The sequence below is a fragment of the Danio rerio genome, chromosome 4 (genome assembly GCF_049306965.1).
Source record: "Danio rerio strain Tuebingen ecotype United States chromosome 4, GRCz12tu, whole genome shotgun sequence".
NCBI classification, from domain to species: domain Eukaryota; kingdom Metazoa; phylum Chordata; class Actinopteri; order Cypriniformes; family Danionidae; genus Danio; species Danio rerio.
Window position 1 is genome coordinate 71,275,001 of NC_133179.1, and position 16,440 is coordinate 71,291,440.

At 38.5% G+C, this 16,440-nt stretch overlaps 2 protein-coding genes across 5 annotated transcripts in view; both read left to right on the forward strand.

Annotated features, from left to right (window-relative positions):
- The window catches only part of rab3ip (RAB3A interacting protein (rabin3)), an 847,807-nt gene that overhangs the window by 413,854 nt on the left and 417,513 nt on the right, over window positions 1-16,440 (forward strand). The window lies entirely within an intron of this gene.
- The window catches only part of trim24 (tripartite motif containing 24), a 63,171-nt gene continuing 54,488 nt past the window's right edge, over window positions 7,758-16,440 (forward strand). For 2 of the 3 annotated variants that reach the window (XR_012401510.1, XM_073945935.1), the window contains exon 1: window positions 7,758-8,299. Coding sequence is in view for 2 of the 3 variants with exons in the window: in XM_073945935.1 (XP_073802036.1) it covers window positions 8,023-8,299 (277 nt within the window). In the remaining variant the exon portion in view is untranslated. 3 annotated transcript variants of the gene reach the window in all.

Sequence of the window (16,440 nt, forward strand, 5' to 3'; positions counted from 1 at the left end):
GAAGAAGGGGAAAAAAACATATGGAGTATGATTCTGTCAATCAATATATTCTCCTATGAGGAGTACAATAAGATAAGGGAGGCGCCTAACCCCAATCTTATAGCAGACTAAAGAGATGCCTGTTACACCTCAAATATTTCATCATATACTAACTCCTTGCTAGATCTATAAATCTGTTTCAATCCGTTTCTCCTTTGTTCCTTTCAAAAAAAAAATTTTGTATCAATTCTATGTGAAAAAGCTTTTAACTAAATAAACAAAAGAACTCACAGTAGAGTCAGAACTGTCCATGTGTTGTTCATTCATTTCACAAATTAGTCTTTTAGGAGGCTTAATGATTCTACCAACTCTGGTTTGAGCTACTGCTGAGTCCAAGCACTTAGGTTGAGTGCACACCACAAGTTCCTCAGTGGCCTTTGTGAACTGCTCTCTTTCGGTCAAATTAGAGAGATTTTGACCTTCTTCTTCAGGTAAGTCAACATCACCTGTCACAGTTGCATCACTCCTTTCAACAGTACTTATCTCTTCAACATCATTTTCATTCAAATTCCCAGCATCAAGGCTTGCAGAGTCCAACATATCTAGAGAACAGTCCGACACATTGGTTAAGTTTGCATCCATTGATTGATCAACGTCCTCAACAAAATCCTCTGGATTACTCAATATCCAGTTTGCCGTTCTGCCATCAATATCAGATTCCTCTCCACAGGCAACAATTTCATCATTCCTGTCATCCTCTTGTTCATCCTGTTCTTGGGGTTCATCAACTGGAAGAAAGTTCACAGGTAACAGCAGATTTCTATGAACTACCCTCACTTTGTCAGAGTTGACTTCCCGAATCCTGTAAACATTGATATTAGGATACACCGTTATGACTTCATATGGAGATGACTCCCATTTGTCAGCAACTTTTCTTCTTCCTTTTTCACCTCTGTTTGCAACCAACACTCTATCCCCAACAGCTAATGGGCAACCCTTCACCTTCCTGTTGTAAAGTCTGCCATGTCTGTCCGTTTCTTTCAGAGTGTGCATCTGAGCTATACGAGCTGCTTCTCGCAAGTCTCTTCTCAGTGTGGATACAAAGTCCTTGTAATCCACAACATCCTCATTAAGAAGCACATTCTGAAATAAAACATCAATTGGGAGACGAGGAACTCTGCCAAACATGAGAAAGAATGGCGCAAAACCCGTTGTCTCATGTTCTGTGCAGTTATAACAGAAGGTAAGTTGCTGTAGCATTTGTGGCCATTTTGACTTTGTTTTAGGAGGCAACGTCCTGATCATACTTCCAAGTGTTCTATTGAACCTTTCTGCAATGCCATTACCCATGGGGTGGTATGGTGTAGTGTGTGACTTGTCTACACCTGCCATGGTCAATAGTTCCTTGATTAGTTTACTCTCGAAATTAGCCCCTTGGTCAGAGTGAATTCTTTTGGGGAATCCATAAACCAGAAAGAAGTCATTCCAGAGCCTCTTTGCAACTTGCTTGGCCGACTGATTCTGACATGGGAATGCATGAGCCATTTTTGTAAAATGATCAGTCACTATTAGCACATCCACGCATTTCCCATCTCTGAGCTCTGCCGACCAGAAGTCAATGCAGACTAGTTCCAAGGGTTCAGATGTTCGGATACTTTCCAATGGAGCACAAGCATTGGGTTCTGAGGTTTTACCAACTACACATCGATGACAGGTCTTCACATAATCATCAATATCTTTTTTCATGCCGATCCAAAAGAACCGTTGTCTTGCCAGTGATAGAGATCTACTACGCCCTTGATGTCCTGCTGCATCATGGATTCCATGAAGAACTTGAGCCTTCAATGAAGCAGGTACAACAACAAGGTACAATTTCTTGTTCAGTTTTGGATCTCTTTTCACCTTATAAAGCACTCCATTACAAATAGCCAGTTTGTCATGATGTTTTAGCAGTTGTCTAACACTTTTAGTCTCCTTTGCTTGTTCTTTCTTAGATGGTTTTCGACGTCGCTCAATATAATAGAGAATCCGATGCAAAGTGGTATCCTGCCTCTGCTCACTAATGATGGTACTGTGTAGCAAAGGAGGACTATCCTGTTGTGGTTGAAAGAGAGGAGGGACTGCCCCCATCACTTCACTCAAACCACCAGTCGAATGTGCTGCTAGTACAGCAGAAACTTCCTGACTTCCAAAAGATCCTGAATGCAAGGATTCATCACTGGTAGAGTCACATGAATTTTCACCAACTTTCTTTACTGATTGATGGTTATTTACGCACTTGAAAGCATCTTGGACTGAATTATCAACAACACCACTGACATCCTTCAAGAGAGATAAGTATGGTTCAGTAATGAGGCGGTGTCCTATGCAAGACTCAACAAATGGCTCACGGCTCAGAGCATCCGCAACAACATTTTTTGTTCCTGGGACATACTTTAGATCAAAGCTGTAAGAAGCAAGTTTTGCCACCCACCTTTGCTCACATGCATCAAGTCGTGGTTTAGTTAAAATATATGTTAGAGGATTATTGTCAGTCCATGCCGTAAAGTGTCTTCCTCTCAACCAGTGGCTAAATTTCTCGGTGATTGCCCACTTTAAAGCAAAGAACTCCAATCTGTGGGCTGGATAGTTCATTTGCGAGCGAGATAAAGTTCGGCTAGCGAAGGCTATGGGTCTGGCAATATCCTCACCTGGCAAAACTTGCGACAACACAGCTCCAACACCATCAAAAGATGCATCGACAGCCAAGATAAAAGGTTGGTCAAAATCTGGGTGAGCCAGTGTCACATTTTTTGTCAAGTCTACTTTCAGAGTCTGTAAAGCCTCTTCACATTCTGCTGTCCAGTCGGCTGGGGAAAGTTTGAGGTAAGTAACTTTCTTTTTTGGTCTGCGTCCTTTCATTACAGGAGTCTGTTTGACTGTGCCTGATGTCAACTTGAATAGAGGCTTAGCTTTTGCCGAACATCCTTCAATGAAATGTTGATAATATAACACCATTCCGAGAAAGGATCTGATTTTTTTTTGACAGGGTGTTTTTCCATCAGGTTCCATTAAATCAGAAGCTTGAATCATGTTTATTGCCTCGACTTTCCCTGGGTCAGTCTTAATTCCTTCCTCACTAATGATGTGTCCAAGGAATTTAACAGAGCGTCTCAGAAAACAACATTTCTTTGGAGCCAGTTTCAGATTGTGATGGGACAACCGTGAGAGAACCATTTCAAGACGTTGAAGGGCCACAGACTCGGAAGGGGCAAACACCATCAAATCATCAAGGTAACAGAGAACACTGCTGAAATTCTCATCTCCAAAGACTGACATCATCATTCTCATAAAAGTGGCAGGGCTATTAGAGAGACCCTGAGGAAGCCTATTATACTCGTGAAGTCCAAATGGGGAAGAGAAAGCAGTGTACTTTTTGTGTCCTTCTTCCAGTGGAACATTATAATACCCCGAGGTGAGATCCATTGTTGAGAAGAATGAGTTTCCACCCAAAGCAGCCAACACATCAGACTGATGAGGTAACGGGTAGGCATCTCTAACAGTCCTCGCATTTAACCACCTAAAGTCAGTGCAGATCCTGAGATCGCCGTTTTTTTTCCAAACGAGTACGAGTGGGGACGCATAGTCGCTATGCGACTTGCGAATTATTCCTTTTTCCTCCATTTCGTTTAATGCTGTTCTCAGTTTGGCATACTGGCTTGGTGGTACACGCCTGTATGGAAAACGAAAAGGCTTTTCATCAGTGAGGTTAATTCGATGGACAAATCCTATTGCCTCTCCACAATCCATTTTGTCTCTAGAGAAAACAGACTCATACTTCTCAATAATGCTCAACAAATTGTCTTTCCAGCGAGCTGACACTTCACATGACTCCAAATCAAGGTCCCCAAGATTCAAGTCACCCAAGACCTGCTTCATCTCATCCTCTGACCTAACCGGTAAGGGTTTTTCAGTACACTGCAAGTTTGAGTGAATCTGTCTTGGCAGTTGTAAGTCTTGAACGGCAATACAAGGTGACACATCAGCTATTTTTGCATTTCTCTTTAACACAATTCTGCGATTAGTGGGGTTGATGACTTTTAAGGGGATAGAACCATCTCCCCATAGTGGTGTTATGATCCTCCCAACCAGTATGTTTCTCGGTCTTGATCTGAACATTGTCGGCTCTACAACAACAGTACTGCCAACTGACAAGACAGTAGACTGCGGCAGCTTACCCCAAACCAGATGTTCAGTCTGTGGCTCTAAAACAACACTCCTGAGTAACTTTACAGTACCAACTTTGTTTGGTATGGATTCTCCTCTCCATCTTTCCGTATTAGAGAGAAGAGATAGAAACATAGAGCATTCATCACTCTCATTGTCATTTGACTTAGACATGAGCCTCCAGTAGCCATTAGTTTCTCTCAAATGCATCAGAAGTTCCTTTATGACATTTGTGCCCAAAATCATCTCTTCAGTTTGTCCAGGCACAACCATAGCAGGAATTAACATGGGGCAGCCGTACACTGTAGCTTTGAGATCATAAACTGCGGTAGGGGTAATATGGTGACCACCACAACCAACTATAACAATGTCTTGTGCTGACTGACTGGTAATTGTTGGGTTGCTTTCCAGTAGCTTTTTTTCAGTGGACTCGCTAATAGTACACGCCATTGATCCGCTATCGATTAAAGATTTAAGGATGAGATCTTTTTCAACTGAAACAGACGTGTGAAACAAACTATCAGCTCTTGGAACTTTCTGCACCCCCTGAAATATAACAGTTTTAAGTGGAGATGTTTCACTGATCATTTGGCATAAAGACTCATAATCCATTACATCATCAAAATCAGTTATGGGAGATTCACTCTTAAGATCTACGTGATCCTCCCTCACACGTAGATCATTTAGTTTGCCTGCTGATTAACTGAGGTAGAATTTCTCCTTTCCTTTGGACACTTGTTTCTGGCATGGCCAGATGAGAAGCACAGAAAGCACAGTCTGTTATCTCTACAGTGAGTAAAAGCAGAATGTGAGGGGTCTTTGCACACTAGGCATGGTGAATCATTCAAACCCGGAATTCTGGGCATGTTGCTTCTTTTCCAATTCTGCTTAGTAGCCAGTGCATTGCTACTATTATTCATCAGTACTCTTTCCAGCATATCAATCACCTTTTCTAGAGCCATGTTTTCAGATGGTTTAGACTGAAGTGAATCCTGTTCAACTTTTACTGTGCAAGAGCTAGGACTAACATGCATCTCATTCACAGAAAATTTCTTCTCACATTGAGAAAGCCCATGTGCTTTTCCAGAAGCTCTGAGGTTTTTTTCCAAATGATACTCATTCAGAATCTCATGCACTTCATGAGCTGTCCATTTGTCGATGGTTTTTGAGCGAAATGTCAGTGCAAGCTCTGAATTTGGACAATTCCGAATAAACATGCGTGTGACTTCGATTAATTGATTGTCTAGCACCTTTCCTTGTTGTTTTAGACACTCAGCTGTGATATCTGCAGCACGGTTTAAACGCAGCCAGTAATCAAAGGGATCCTCCTGAGGTTCTGGGAGTGTAGTGTAGAAATCTTGTAATGGAATAGGAGAATACTGTTGGCAACTGAAATGCTTTCGTAATAGAGTGTAAACTGCATCAGGATTTGATTTGATATCCAAACTGCTTGACAGCATTCCCACTTTAACAACATCTTTGGCTTTGCCCCTCAAATGTATCAAAATTTCCTCCCCCTGTTCATCAATAGGCAAAACTCCCTTCCTTATAAAGTTTTTCATGAGCTCCACCCACTCCTCGATTGTAACAGTGTCTGTTTTGTCGCCTCTGAAAATCGGAGGGTCTCTAATTTCCCTTTGCCGTACTACTTGGATCTGTGATGCATTTAACATGGACTTTTGCTCAGGTGTGTATTTACTACCATGATCAGTTTGAGTATGCCTTGATGCCCCTTCTGTTTGACTGTGCAAATTCAAGTGTGTAAGTATGCTATCCGCTAACTGTTGACCTACTAGCTGTACTATATTACCCATCTGACTCATCATGTCATTGGCAGAGACTGGAGTTGAGGTGTTAATTGGCTGGGCACTGTCAGAACTAGTATAATTCACATAAACAGGGTCCACATTAGAATCCTGACAATGAATTACATTCGCTTCTAACCCAACATTATTGTTTACTCCACACATAGTAGGGCTAGGGCTAATGTCTGGGAAGGGAATTGGTGTTGCTAATAAACCTCTTCCTCGACCAATACCAACAGGAGTGCCCACATAATGGGATTTAGTCAACTTTGCGTGCTCCATAAGCAATTAATTAGTGCATTCAGTGTGAAAAAGAAAGTAAAAAAATCATAAAATTGATGTGCTATAAAGTTTCAATAATACCAAACCACTTTTAGGTGTAAACTTGTCAGAAAGTCCATCTATCAGTGCTTTTTTTTTCCGTTTGTTGTTTAAAGTCCTTGATATAAAGTCTTGGATTAACTAATAAAAGCTTAGCTGCTGGGCTTGTGCAGTGAAGGATGAAGACTGGCCCACCGGTTCGATGTTTGGATGATCTTCGACCACCTTGATTGAAGTCCTGAGTCACGGCACCAATGTGACCTTTATACTTCACTCCCGAACCCACTTCATTCACCCTTCAGCAATACACACACACTGGACTCGGATGAGGAGGATTTTATTTTGCCCTGCACACAGAGCAGTAACAGTGAGATCAACACGGTTTAACTTAGCATCCACATCCACAGCAGTTCTCCCTAACTCTGCTGCAGTCTATATTGAAAGCTTATATTATTATTATATAAAACAAAGACAGAAATATAAAAATACAGAAAATGCGTAACTAATATCACTGAATAAACACATTTAATACCTTAACACAAAATATAATAGAAAATTACCTGCACACAGAGCAGTAACAGTGAGATCAACACGGTTTAACTTAGCATCCACATCTAAAACACATATAACTCCATTAGCACTTGCTGTATAAGCACATGGGGGAAAATATCAAGATGAGATTAAAAGTATCAAAATCAAACAAATATGACAAGAAAACCCACTCTGTCGATCAATAAATGTATATAAAGTGTGCTAGACTTTTAAAACTGCATCCAATCGATCATTTAAATGATATTTTTATATTTTAGTGTGGAGCTAACACAAACCCGACTCACCCACAGCAGTTCTCCCTAACTCTGCTGCAGTCTATACACAGACTCTGTGTGCAATAGCGCCACCGGTGAACTAGCAGGAACTGCACTCCCATTAAAGCAGGATTTAATACTGAACTATTAACATGGTATATATTTATTTCGTTACATATATATATATATATATATATATATATATATATATATATATATATATATATATATATATATATATGTAATCAATGTAATCAATATAACTTATCTCTAATACAACAACAAACTCTCAGGGATGTCATTCCCTCGCTGTAAATGCTAGCGCTCGCGGTTTGTTTCTGCAACCTCGCTGCGCGCGCATCCTGAATGTTTCCAAACCGGTAGTTCGTCTATTAAACTCGAATTTAAAGAATTAAAAGTACAAGGTAGTATTGAGACAATAATTGAATTATCCGCTGAGTAATTACTTTCGGAAAAATAAATTATTTAAATACAAATTTAAAGACGTAATCAGTGATTTATGACTTTTTTGGAAGTTACTTACCACACAGACTGATTTGCCCAACACTAACCGTAAATCAACGCGTTTTTATTTTCGCAACCCATTTGTCCTCTCCCGGCAGCCGTGGCTACACGTCACAATGGAGGTCATGGGACGTCACAATTGTAGCATCTGGTCGTCATCTTTCTATGCGTCTGGTAACAACACAGTTGTGTTTAACATGTCTACACCTAATTACTGATAACTGCTATCGAGCGAATGAGCCGCGGAGCGCGTGTGCTGCTGATATCTCCTGCGCCGAGCAGATTCATCCAGGGGTGTGTGTAGACTGCGGCACAGCAGCTGTGCTCACCGATGTGAATCCGCCGCGATGTTTCTCTGAGGGCTTTCCTGGAGGTAAATCATGGATGTCGGAGAGAAGATGGAGTCAGACGATGTGGTGATCATCGTGGAGAACGAAGCGGAGAGTAAGCGCGATGGAAACGAGGATGAAGGTGGAGGAGGTCAGGGCGGAGTGAGGATGATGATGATGATGGCGGCTCTGATGGACGTGTGTCCCGTGTGTAAGCTCAGCTTCAGCAGCAGAGAGCCCAAACTGCTGCCCTGCTTGCACTCCTTCTGCAAGAGATGCTTACCTGCCCACAGCTCACCTGCCGGCACCACCAGCACCGCCAAACAGCGTAAGAGTACACCAAGTTACCGCATTTTGTCTGTGAGAGTCAACTACCACCTTAATAAACATTGTAGACATCATAGTGACTCGCTTTGTCAGCTTTAGATGTCAATAAGAGTAAACTACCACCTTAATAAACATTGTAGACATCATAGTGACTCGCTTTGTCAGCTTCAGATGTCAATAAGAGAAAACTAACAGCTAAATAAACACTGTAGACATCATAGTGACTCACTTTGTCAGCTTTAAATGTCAATAAGAGTAAACTACCACCTTAATAAACAATGTAGACATCATAGTGACTCACTTTGTCAGCTTCAGATGTCAATAAGAGTAAACTACCACCTTAATAAACATTGTAGACATCATAGTGACTCACTTTGTCAGCTTTAAATGTCAATAAGAGTAAACTACCACCTTAATAAACACTGTAGACATCATAGTGACTCACTTTGTCAGCTTTAAATGTCAATAAGAGTAAACTACCACCTTAATAAACACTGTAGACATCATAATGACCCACTTTGTCAGCTTTAAATGTCAATAAGAGTAAACTACCACCTTAATAAACATTGTAGACATCATAATGACCCACTTTGTCAGCTTTAAATGTCAATAAGAGTAAACTACCACCTTAATAAACATTGTAGACATCATAGTGACCCACTTTGTCAGCTTCAGATGTCAATAAGAGTAAACTACTACCTTAATAAACATTGTAGACATCATAGTGACCCGCTTTGTCAGCTTTAAATGTCAATAAGAGTAAACTACCACCTTAAAAAACACTGTAGACATCATAGTGACCCACTTTGTCAGCTTCAGATGTCAATAAGAGTAAACTACCACCTTAATAAACACTGTAGACATCATAGTGACTCACTTTGTCAGCTTTAAATGTCAATAAGAGTAAACTACCATCTTAATTAACACTGTAGACATCATAGTGACCCACTTTCTCAGCTTTAAATGTCAATAAGAGTAAACTACCACCTTAATAAACATTGTAGACATCATAGTGACCCACTTTGTCAGCTTCAGATGTCAATAAGAGTAAACTACTACCTTAATAAACATTGTAGACATCATAGTGACCCGCTTTGTCAGCTTTAAATGTCAATAAGAGTAAACTACCACCTTAAAAAACACTGTAGACATCATAGTGACCCACTTTGTCAGCTTCAGATGTCAATAAGAGTAAACTACCACCTTAATAAACACTGTAGACATCATAGTGACTCACTTTGTCAGCTTTAAATGTCAATAAGAGTAAACTACCACCTTAATAAACACTGTAGACATCATAGTGACTCACTTTGTCAGCTTTAAATGTCAATAAGAGTAAACTACCACCTTAATAAACATTGTAGACATCATAGTGACTCACTTTGTCAGCTTTAAATGTCAATAAGAGAAAACTAACAGCTAAATAAACAATGTAGACATCATAATGACTCACTTTGTCAGCTTTAAATGTCAATAAGAGTAAACTACCACCTTAATAAACATTGTAGACATCATAGTGACTCACTTTGTTAGCTTTAAATGTCAATAAGAGTAAACTACCACCTTAATAAACATTGTAGACATCATAGTGACTCACTTTGTCAGCTTTAAATGTCAATAAGAGTAAACTACCACCTTAATAAACACTGTAGACATCATAGTGACTCACTTTCTCAGCTTTAAATGTCAATAAGAGTAAACTACCACCTTAATAAACATTGTAGACATCATAGTGACTCGCTTTGTCAGCTTTAAATGTCAATAAGAGTAAACTACCACCTTAATAAACATTGTAGACATCATAGTGACTCACTTTGTCAGCTTTAAATGTCAATAAGAGTAAACTACCACCTTAATAAACATTGTAGACATCATAGTGACTCACTTTGTTAGCTTTAAATGTCAATAAGAGTAAACTACCACCTTAATAAACACTGTAGACATCATAATGACCCACTTTGTCAGCTTCAGATGTCAATAAGAGTAAACTACCACCTTAATAAACACTGTAGACATCATAGTGACTCACTTTGTCAGCTTTAAATGTCAATAAGAGTAAACTACCACCTTAATAAACACTGTAGACATCATAGTGACTCACTTTCTCAGCTTTAAATGTCAATAAGAGTAAACTACCACCTTAATAAACATTGTAGAAATCATAGTGACACGCTTTGTCAGCTTAAAATGTCAATAAGAGAAAACTAACAGCTAAATAAACAATGTAGAAATCATAGTGACACGCTTTGTCAGCTTCAGATGTCAATAAGAGTAAACTACCACCTTAATAAACATTGTAGACATCATAGTGACTCCCTTTGTCAGCTTTAAATGTCAATAAGAGTAAACTACCACCTTGATAAACATTGTAGACATCATAGTGACCCACTTTGTCAGCTTTAAATGTCAATAAGAGTAAACTACCACCTTAATAAACATTGTAGACATTATAGTGATTCACTTTGTCAGCTTTAAATGTCAATAAGAGTAAACTACCACCTTAATAAACATTGTAGACATCATAGTGACTCACTTTGTCAGCTTCAGATGTCAATAAGAGTAAACTACCACCTTAATAAACACTGTAGACATCATAGTGACTCGCTTTGTCAGCTTTAAATGTCAATAAGAGTAAACTACCACCTTAATAAACATTGTAGACATAATAGTGACTCACTTTGTCAGCTTTAAATGTCAATAAGAGTAAACTACCACCTTAATAAACATTGTAGACATCATAGTGACTCACTTTGTCAGCTTTAAATGTCAATAAGAGTAAACTACCACCTTAATAAACATTGTAGACATCATAGTGACTCACTTTCTCAGCTTTAAATGTCAATAAGAGTAAACTACCACCTTAATAAACATTGTAGACATCATAGTGACTCACTTTGTCAGCTTTAAATGTCAATAAGAGTAAACTACCACCTTAATAAACACTGTAGACATCATAGTGACTCACTTTGTCAGCTTCAGATGTCAATAAGAGTAAACTACCACCTTAATAAACATTGTAGACATCATAGTGACTCACTTTGTCAGCTTTAAATGTCAATAAGAGTAAACTACCACCTTAATAAACACTGCAGACATCATAGTGACTCACTTTGTCAGCTATAAATGTCAATAAGAGTAAACTACCACCTTAATAAACACTGTAGACATCATAGTGACTCACTTTGTCAGCTTTAAATGTCAATAAGAGTAAACTACCACCTTAATAAACATTGTAGACATCATAGTGACTCGCTTTGTCAGCTTTAAATGTCAATAAGAGTAAACTACCACCTTAATAAACATTGTAGACATCATAGTGACTCACTTTGTGAGCTTTAATTGTCAATAAGAGTAAATTACCACCTTAATAAACATTGTAGACATCATAGTGACTCACTTTGTCAGCTTAAATGTCAATAAGAGTAAACTACCACCTTAATAAACATTGTAGACATCATAATGACTCACTTTGTCAGCTTCAGATGTCAATAAGAGTAAACTACCACCTTAATAAACACTGTAGACATCATAGTGACTCACTTTGTCAGCTTCAGATGTCAATAAGAGTAAACTACCACCTTAATAAACACTGTAGACATCATAGTGACTCACTTTGTCAGCCTTAAATGTCAATAAGAGTAAACTACCACCTTAATAAACATTGTAGACATCATAGTGACTCACTTTGTCTGCTATAAATGTCAATAAGAGTAAACTACCACCTTAATAAACACTGTAGACATCATAGTGACTCACTTTGTCAGCCTTAAATGTCAATAAGAGTAAACTACCACCTTAATAAACATTGTAGACATCATAGTGACTCACTTTGTCAGCTATAAATGTCAATAAGAGTAAACTACCACCTTAATAAACACTGTAGACATCATAGTGACTCACTTTGTCTGCTATAAATGTCAATAAGAGTAAACTACCACCTTAATAAACACTGTAGACATCATAGTGACCCACTTTGTCAGCTTCAGATGTCAATAAGAGTAAACTACCACCTTAATAAACATTGTAGACATCATAGTGACTCACTTTGTCAGCCTTAAATGTCAATAAGAGTAAACTACCACCTTAATAAACATTGTAGACATCATAGTGACTCACTTTGTCCGCTTCAGATGTCAATAAGAGTAAACTACCACCTTAATAAACACTGTAGACATCATAGTGACACACTTTGTCAGCTATAAATGTCAATAAGAGTAAACTACCACCTTAATAAACACTGTAGACATCATAGTGACTCACTTTGTCAGCTTTAAATGTCAATAAGAGTAAACTACCACCTTAATAAACACTGTAGACATCATAGTGACTCACTTTGTCAGCTATAAATGTCAATAAGAGTAAACTACCACCTTAATAAACACTGTAGACATCATAGTGACTCACTTTGTCTGCTATAAATGTCAATAAGAGTAAACTACCACCTTAATAAACACTGTAGACATCATAGTGACCCACTTTGTCAGCTTCAGATGTCAATAAGAGTAAACTACCACCTTAATAAACACTGTAGACATCATAGTGACTCACTTTGTTAGCTTTAAATGTCAATAAGAGTAAACTACCACCTTAATAAACATTGTAGACATCATAGTGACTCACTTTGTCAGCTTTAAATGTCAATAAGAGTAAACTACCACCTTAATAAACATTGTAGACATCATAGTGACTCACTTTGTTAGCTTTAAATGTCAATAAGAGTAAACTACCACCTTAATAAACACTGTAGACATCATAGTGACTCACTTTGTTAGCTTTAAATGTCAATAAGAGTAAACTACCACCTTAATAAACATTGTAGACATCATAGTGACTCACTTTGTCAGCTTTAAATGTCAATAAGAGTAAACTACCACCTTAATAAACATTGTAGACATCATAGTGACTCACTTTGTTAGCTTTAAATGTCAATAAGAGTAAGCTACCACCTTAATAAACATTGTAGACATCATAGTGACCCACTTTGTCAGCTTTAAATGTCAATAAGAGTAAACTACCACCTTAATAAACATTGTAGACATCATAGTGACCCACTTTGTCAGCTTCAGATGTCAATAAGAGTAAACTACCACCTTAATAAACACTGTAGACATCATAGTGACTCACTTTGTTCTCTTCAGATGTCAATAAGAGTAAACTACCACCTTAATAAACATTGTAGACATCATAATGACTCACTTTGTCAGCTTTAAATGTCAATAAGAGTAAACTACCACCTTAATAAACACTGTAGACATCATAGTGACTCACTTTGTCAGCTTTAAATGTCAATAAGAGTAAACTACCACCTTAATAAACATTGTAGACATAATAGTGACTCACTTTGTCAGCTTTAATTGTCAATAAGAGTAAACTACCACCTTAATAAACATTGTAGACATAATAGTGACTCACTTTGTCAGCTTTAATTGTCAATAAGAGTAAACTACCACCTTAATAAACACTGTAGACATCATAGTGACACACTTTGTCAGCTTTAAATGTCAATAAGAGTAAACTACCACCTTAATAACAATGTGGAAGCGAAGCCTAGCACATTGTGTCAGCATAACATGTCAATCAGAATAAATACCTCAATGCAGAATTTAGAAAGGATGCGTTTTTCGAGGGTAAAAAAAAAAAAACGAAATATTGATAAAATCGCCTTCAAGTTAAGCATTCAGGATTGCATATTATTGATTAAAAAGTGTGTTTTTGTATATTAGCTGTAGAAAATGTCTCAACATGATCTTTACATAATATTCTAATGGTTGTTTTCATAAAAAAAAAAGAAATATCTATAATTTTGATCCATCAGGGCTCAACTATAAGGACTGCCTGATGGCCTGGGGCCAGCGTGAGAGATGCTCGGGACAGTAGACAGAATGGTTACTGGCCCGATCGGACTAGTGCTGCCTTGTCACTAAACAGAATATTTCTCACGAATGCAATGTAGCATAAACAACGTTAAATTAAAGGCAATCAGAGTCTCTCAAAGTTTTCAAAGCTGTAATAAACAACATTTATGCACGGCATGAACTCATGCATGAAAACATGGAGAATTTCTGAACAAATGTTATTGTAAGGATGTAAAGAAGACAATTAAACAATTATTAAGTAGTTAATAATTTTGTTAACACCTTTTTTTTTTTTTTTTAGATAAATGGATTTGTTTGTACTGATTGGCTATAGCTTTACATGGACAACTTGTGAAAATGATGACCTGTTTAAAAGTATTTAAAACCCACAACAGCATATTTCAGTGAATTTAAGACATTTTAAGGTCACCCTGAAAAAATGAAAATGTTTTTTTCCCTTATGGACACAATCTATTTTATTTTGAGAAATAACTCGAATATTTTGAAGCAGTAAACATGTCAGGCTGCTCTCTTCGTTGGTTTTAAAAACACAGATTTCTTTATTTAAATAGCATCTTTGGATATTTGTTTTCTGCTGGTTTCCTAAAAAGCTGAAAAAAAAATGTAAATAAAAAATCGTACACATGCCTTAGGAATGGTGCAGCCGGTTTTTAAAACCTTGTCTTTTCCAGACCGCGGTATACCTTGAAAGCGGTTATGGTCCCATGTCTACTTGTATGGTCGTGTTTAGGGATTTGCGGCGTCTGAAACACTATAATCAATGGATCCTAAACACATCTTGCGTGTCTTCTTTGTCTGACGCACCCAACTCAGAGCTTGCAGCCACTATTTATGCAAATGATGTAGTGTTTGGGCCTGGGGGTTCCTGAAACATATGGCTGGGAGTAGGCAAAATGGCATCAATCTCCTGTCAAGATGTCACATCCTAATAATGATATATATTGGGGCTGGGGGATTTGGCCTAAAATCAAAATCTCGATTAATTGTTTAATTGATTAATTTTAACTTGATTACAATTAATGATTATTTTATTTATTAATGTTTTTTTTTTTTTTGTCCTCATAGTTCACGGACAGGTTTTCTACAGTAAATATACTCACATATTACAAGGGAGAGATTTCTGAATGCAATCACAGACACATGAGTGCATCAAACAGCCAATCACACGACACACGAGAGCAGCAAACAGCCAATCACACGACACACGAGAGCAGCAAACAGCCAATCACACGACACATGAGTGCAGCAAACAGCCAATCACAGACACATGAGTGCAGCAAACAGCCAATCACACAACACAAGTGCAGCAAACAGCCAATCACACAACACAAGTGCAGCAAACAGCCAATCACAGACACATGAGTGCATCAAACAGCCAATCACACGACACATGAGAGCAGCAAACAGCCAATCACACAACACAAGTGCAGCAAACAGCCAATCACAGACAGATAAGTGCAGCAAACAGCCAATCACATAACACAAGTGCAGCAAACAGCCAATCACACAACACAAGTGCAGCAAACAGCCAATCACACGACACATGAAAACAGCAAACAGCCAATCATAGACAGATGAGTGCATCAAACAGCCAATCACACAACACAAGTGCAGCAAACAATCACAGACAGATGAGAGCAGCAAACAGCCAATCACACATGACAAGAGCAGCAAACAGCCAATCACACAACACAAGTGCAGCAAACAGCCAATCACACGACACATGTGCAGCAAACAGCCAATCACACAACACAAGTGCAGCAAACAGCCAATCACACAACACAAGTGCAGCAAACAGCCAATCACACGACACATGAAAACAGCAAACAGCCAATCATAGACAGATGAGTGCATCAAACAGCCAATCACACAACACAAGTGCAGGAAACAGCCAATCACACAACACAAGTGCAGCAAACAATCACAGACAGATGAGAGCAGCAAACAGCCAATCACACATGATAAGAGCAGCAAACAGCCAATCACACAACACAAGTGCAGCAAACAGCCAATCACACGACACATGTGCAGCAAACAGCCAATCACACAACACAAGTGCAGCAAACAGCCAATCACACAACACAAGTGCAGCAAACAGCCAATCACACAACACATGAGAGCAGCAAACAGCCAATCACACGACACATGAGAGCAGCAAACAGCCAATCACACGACACAAGTGCAGCAAACAGCCAATCACACAACACAAGTGCAGCAAACAGCCAATCACACGACACATGAGATCAGCAAACAGCCAATCACACAA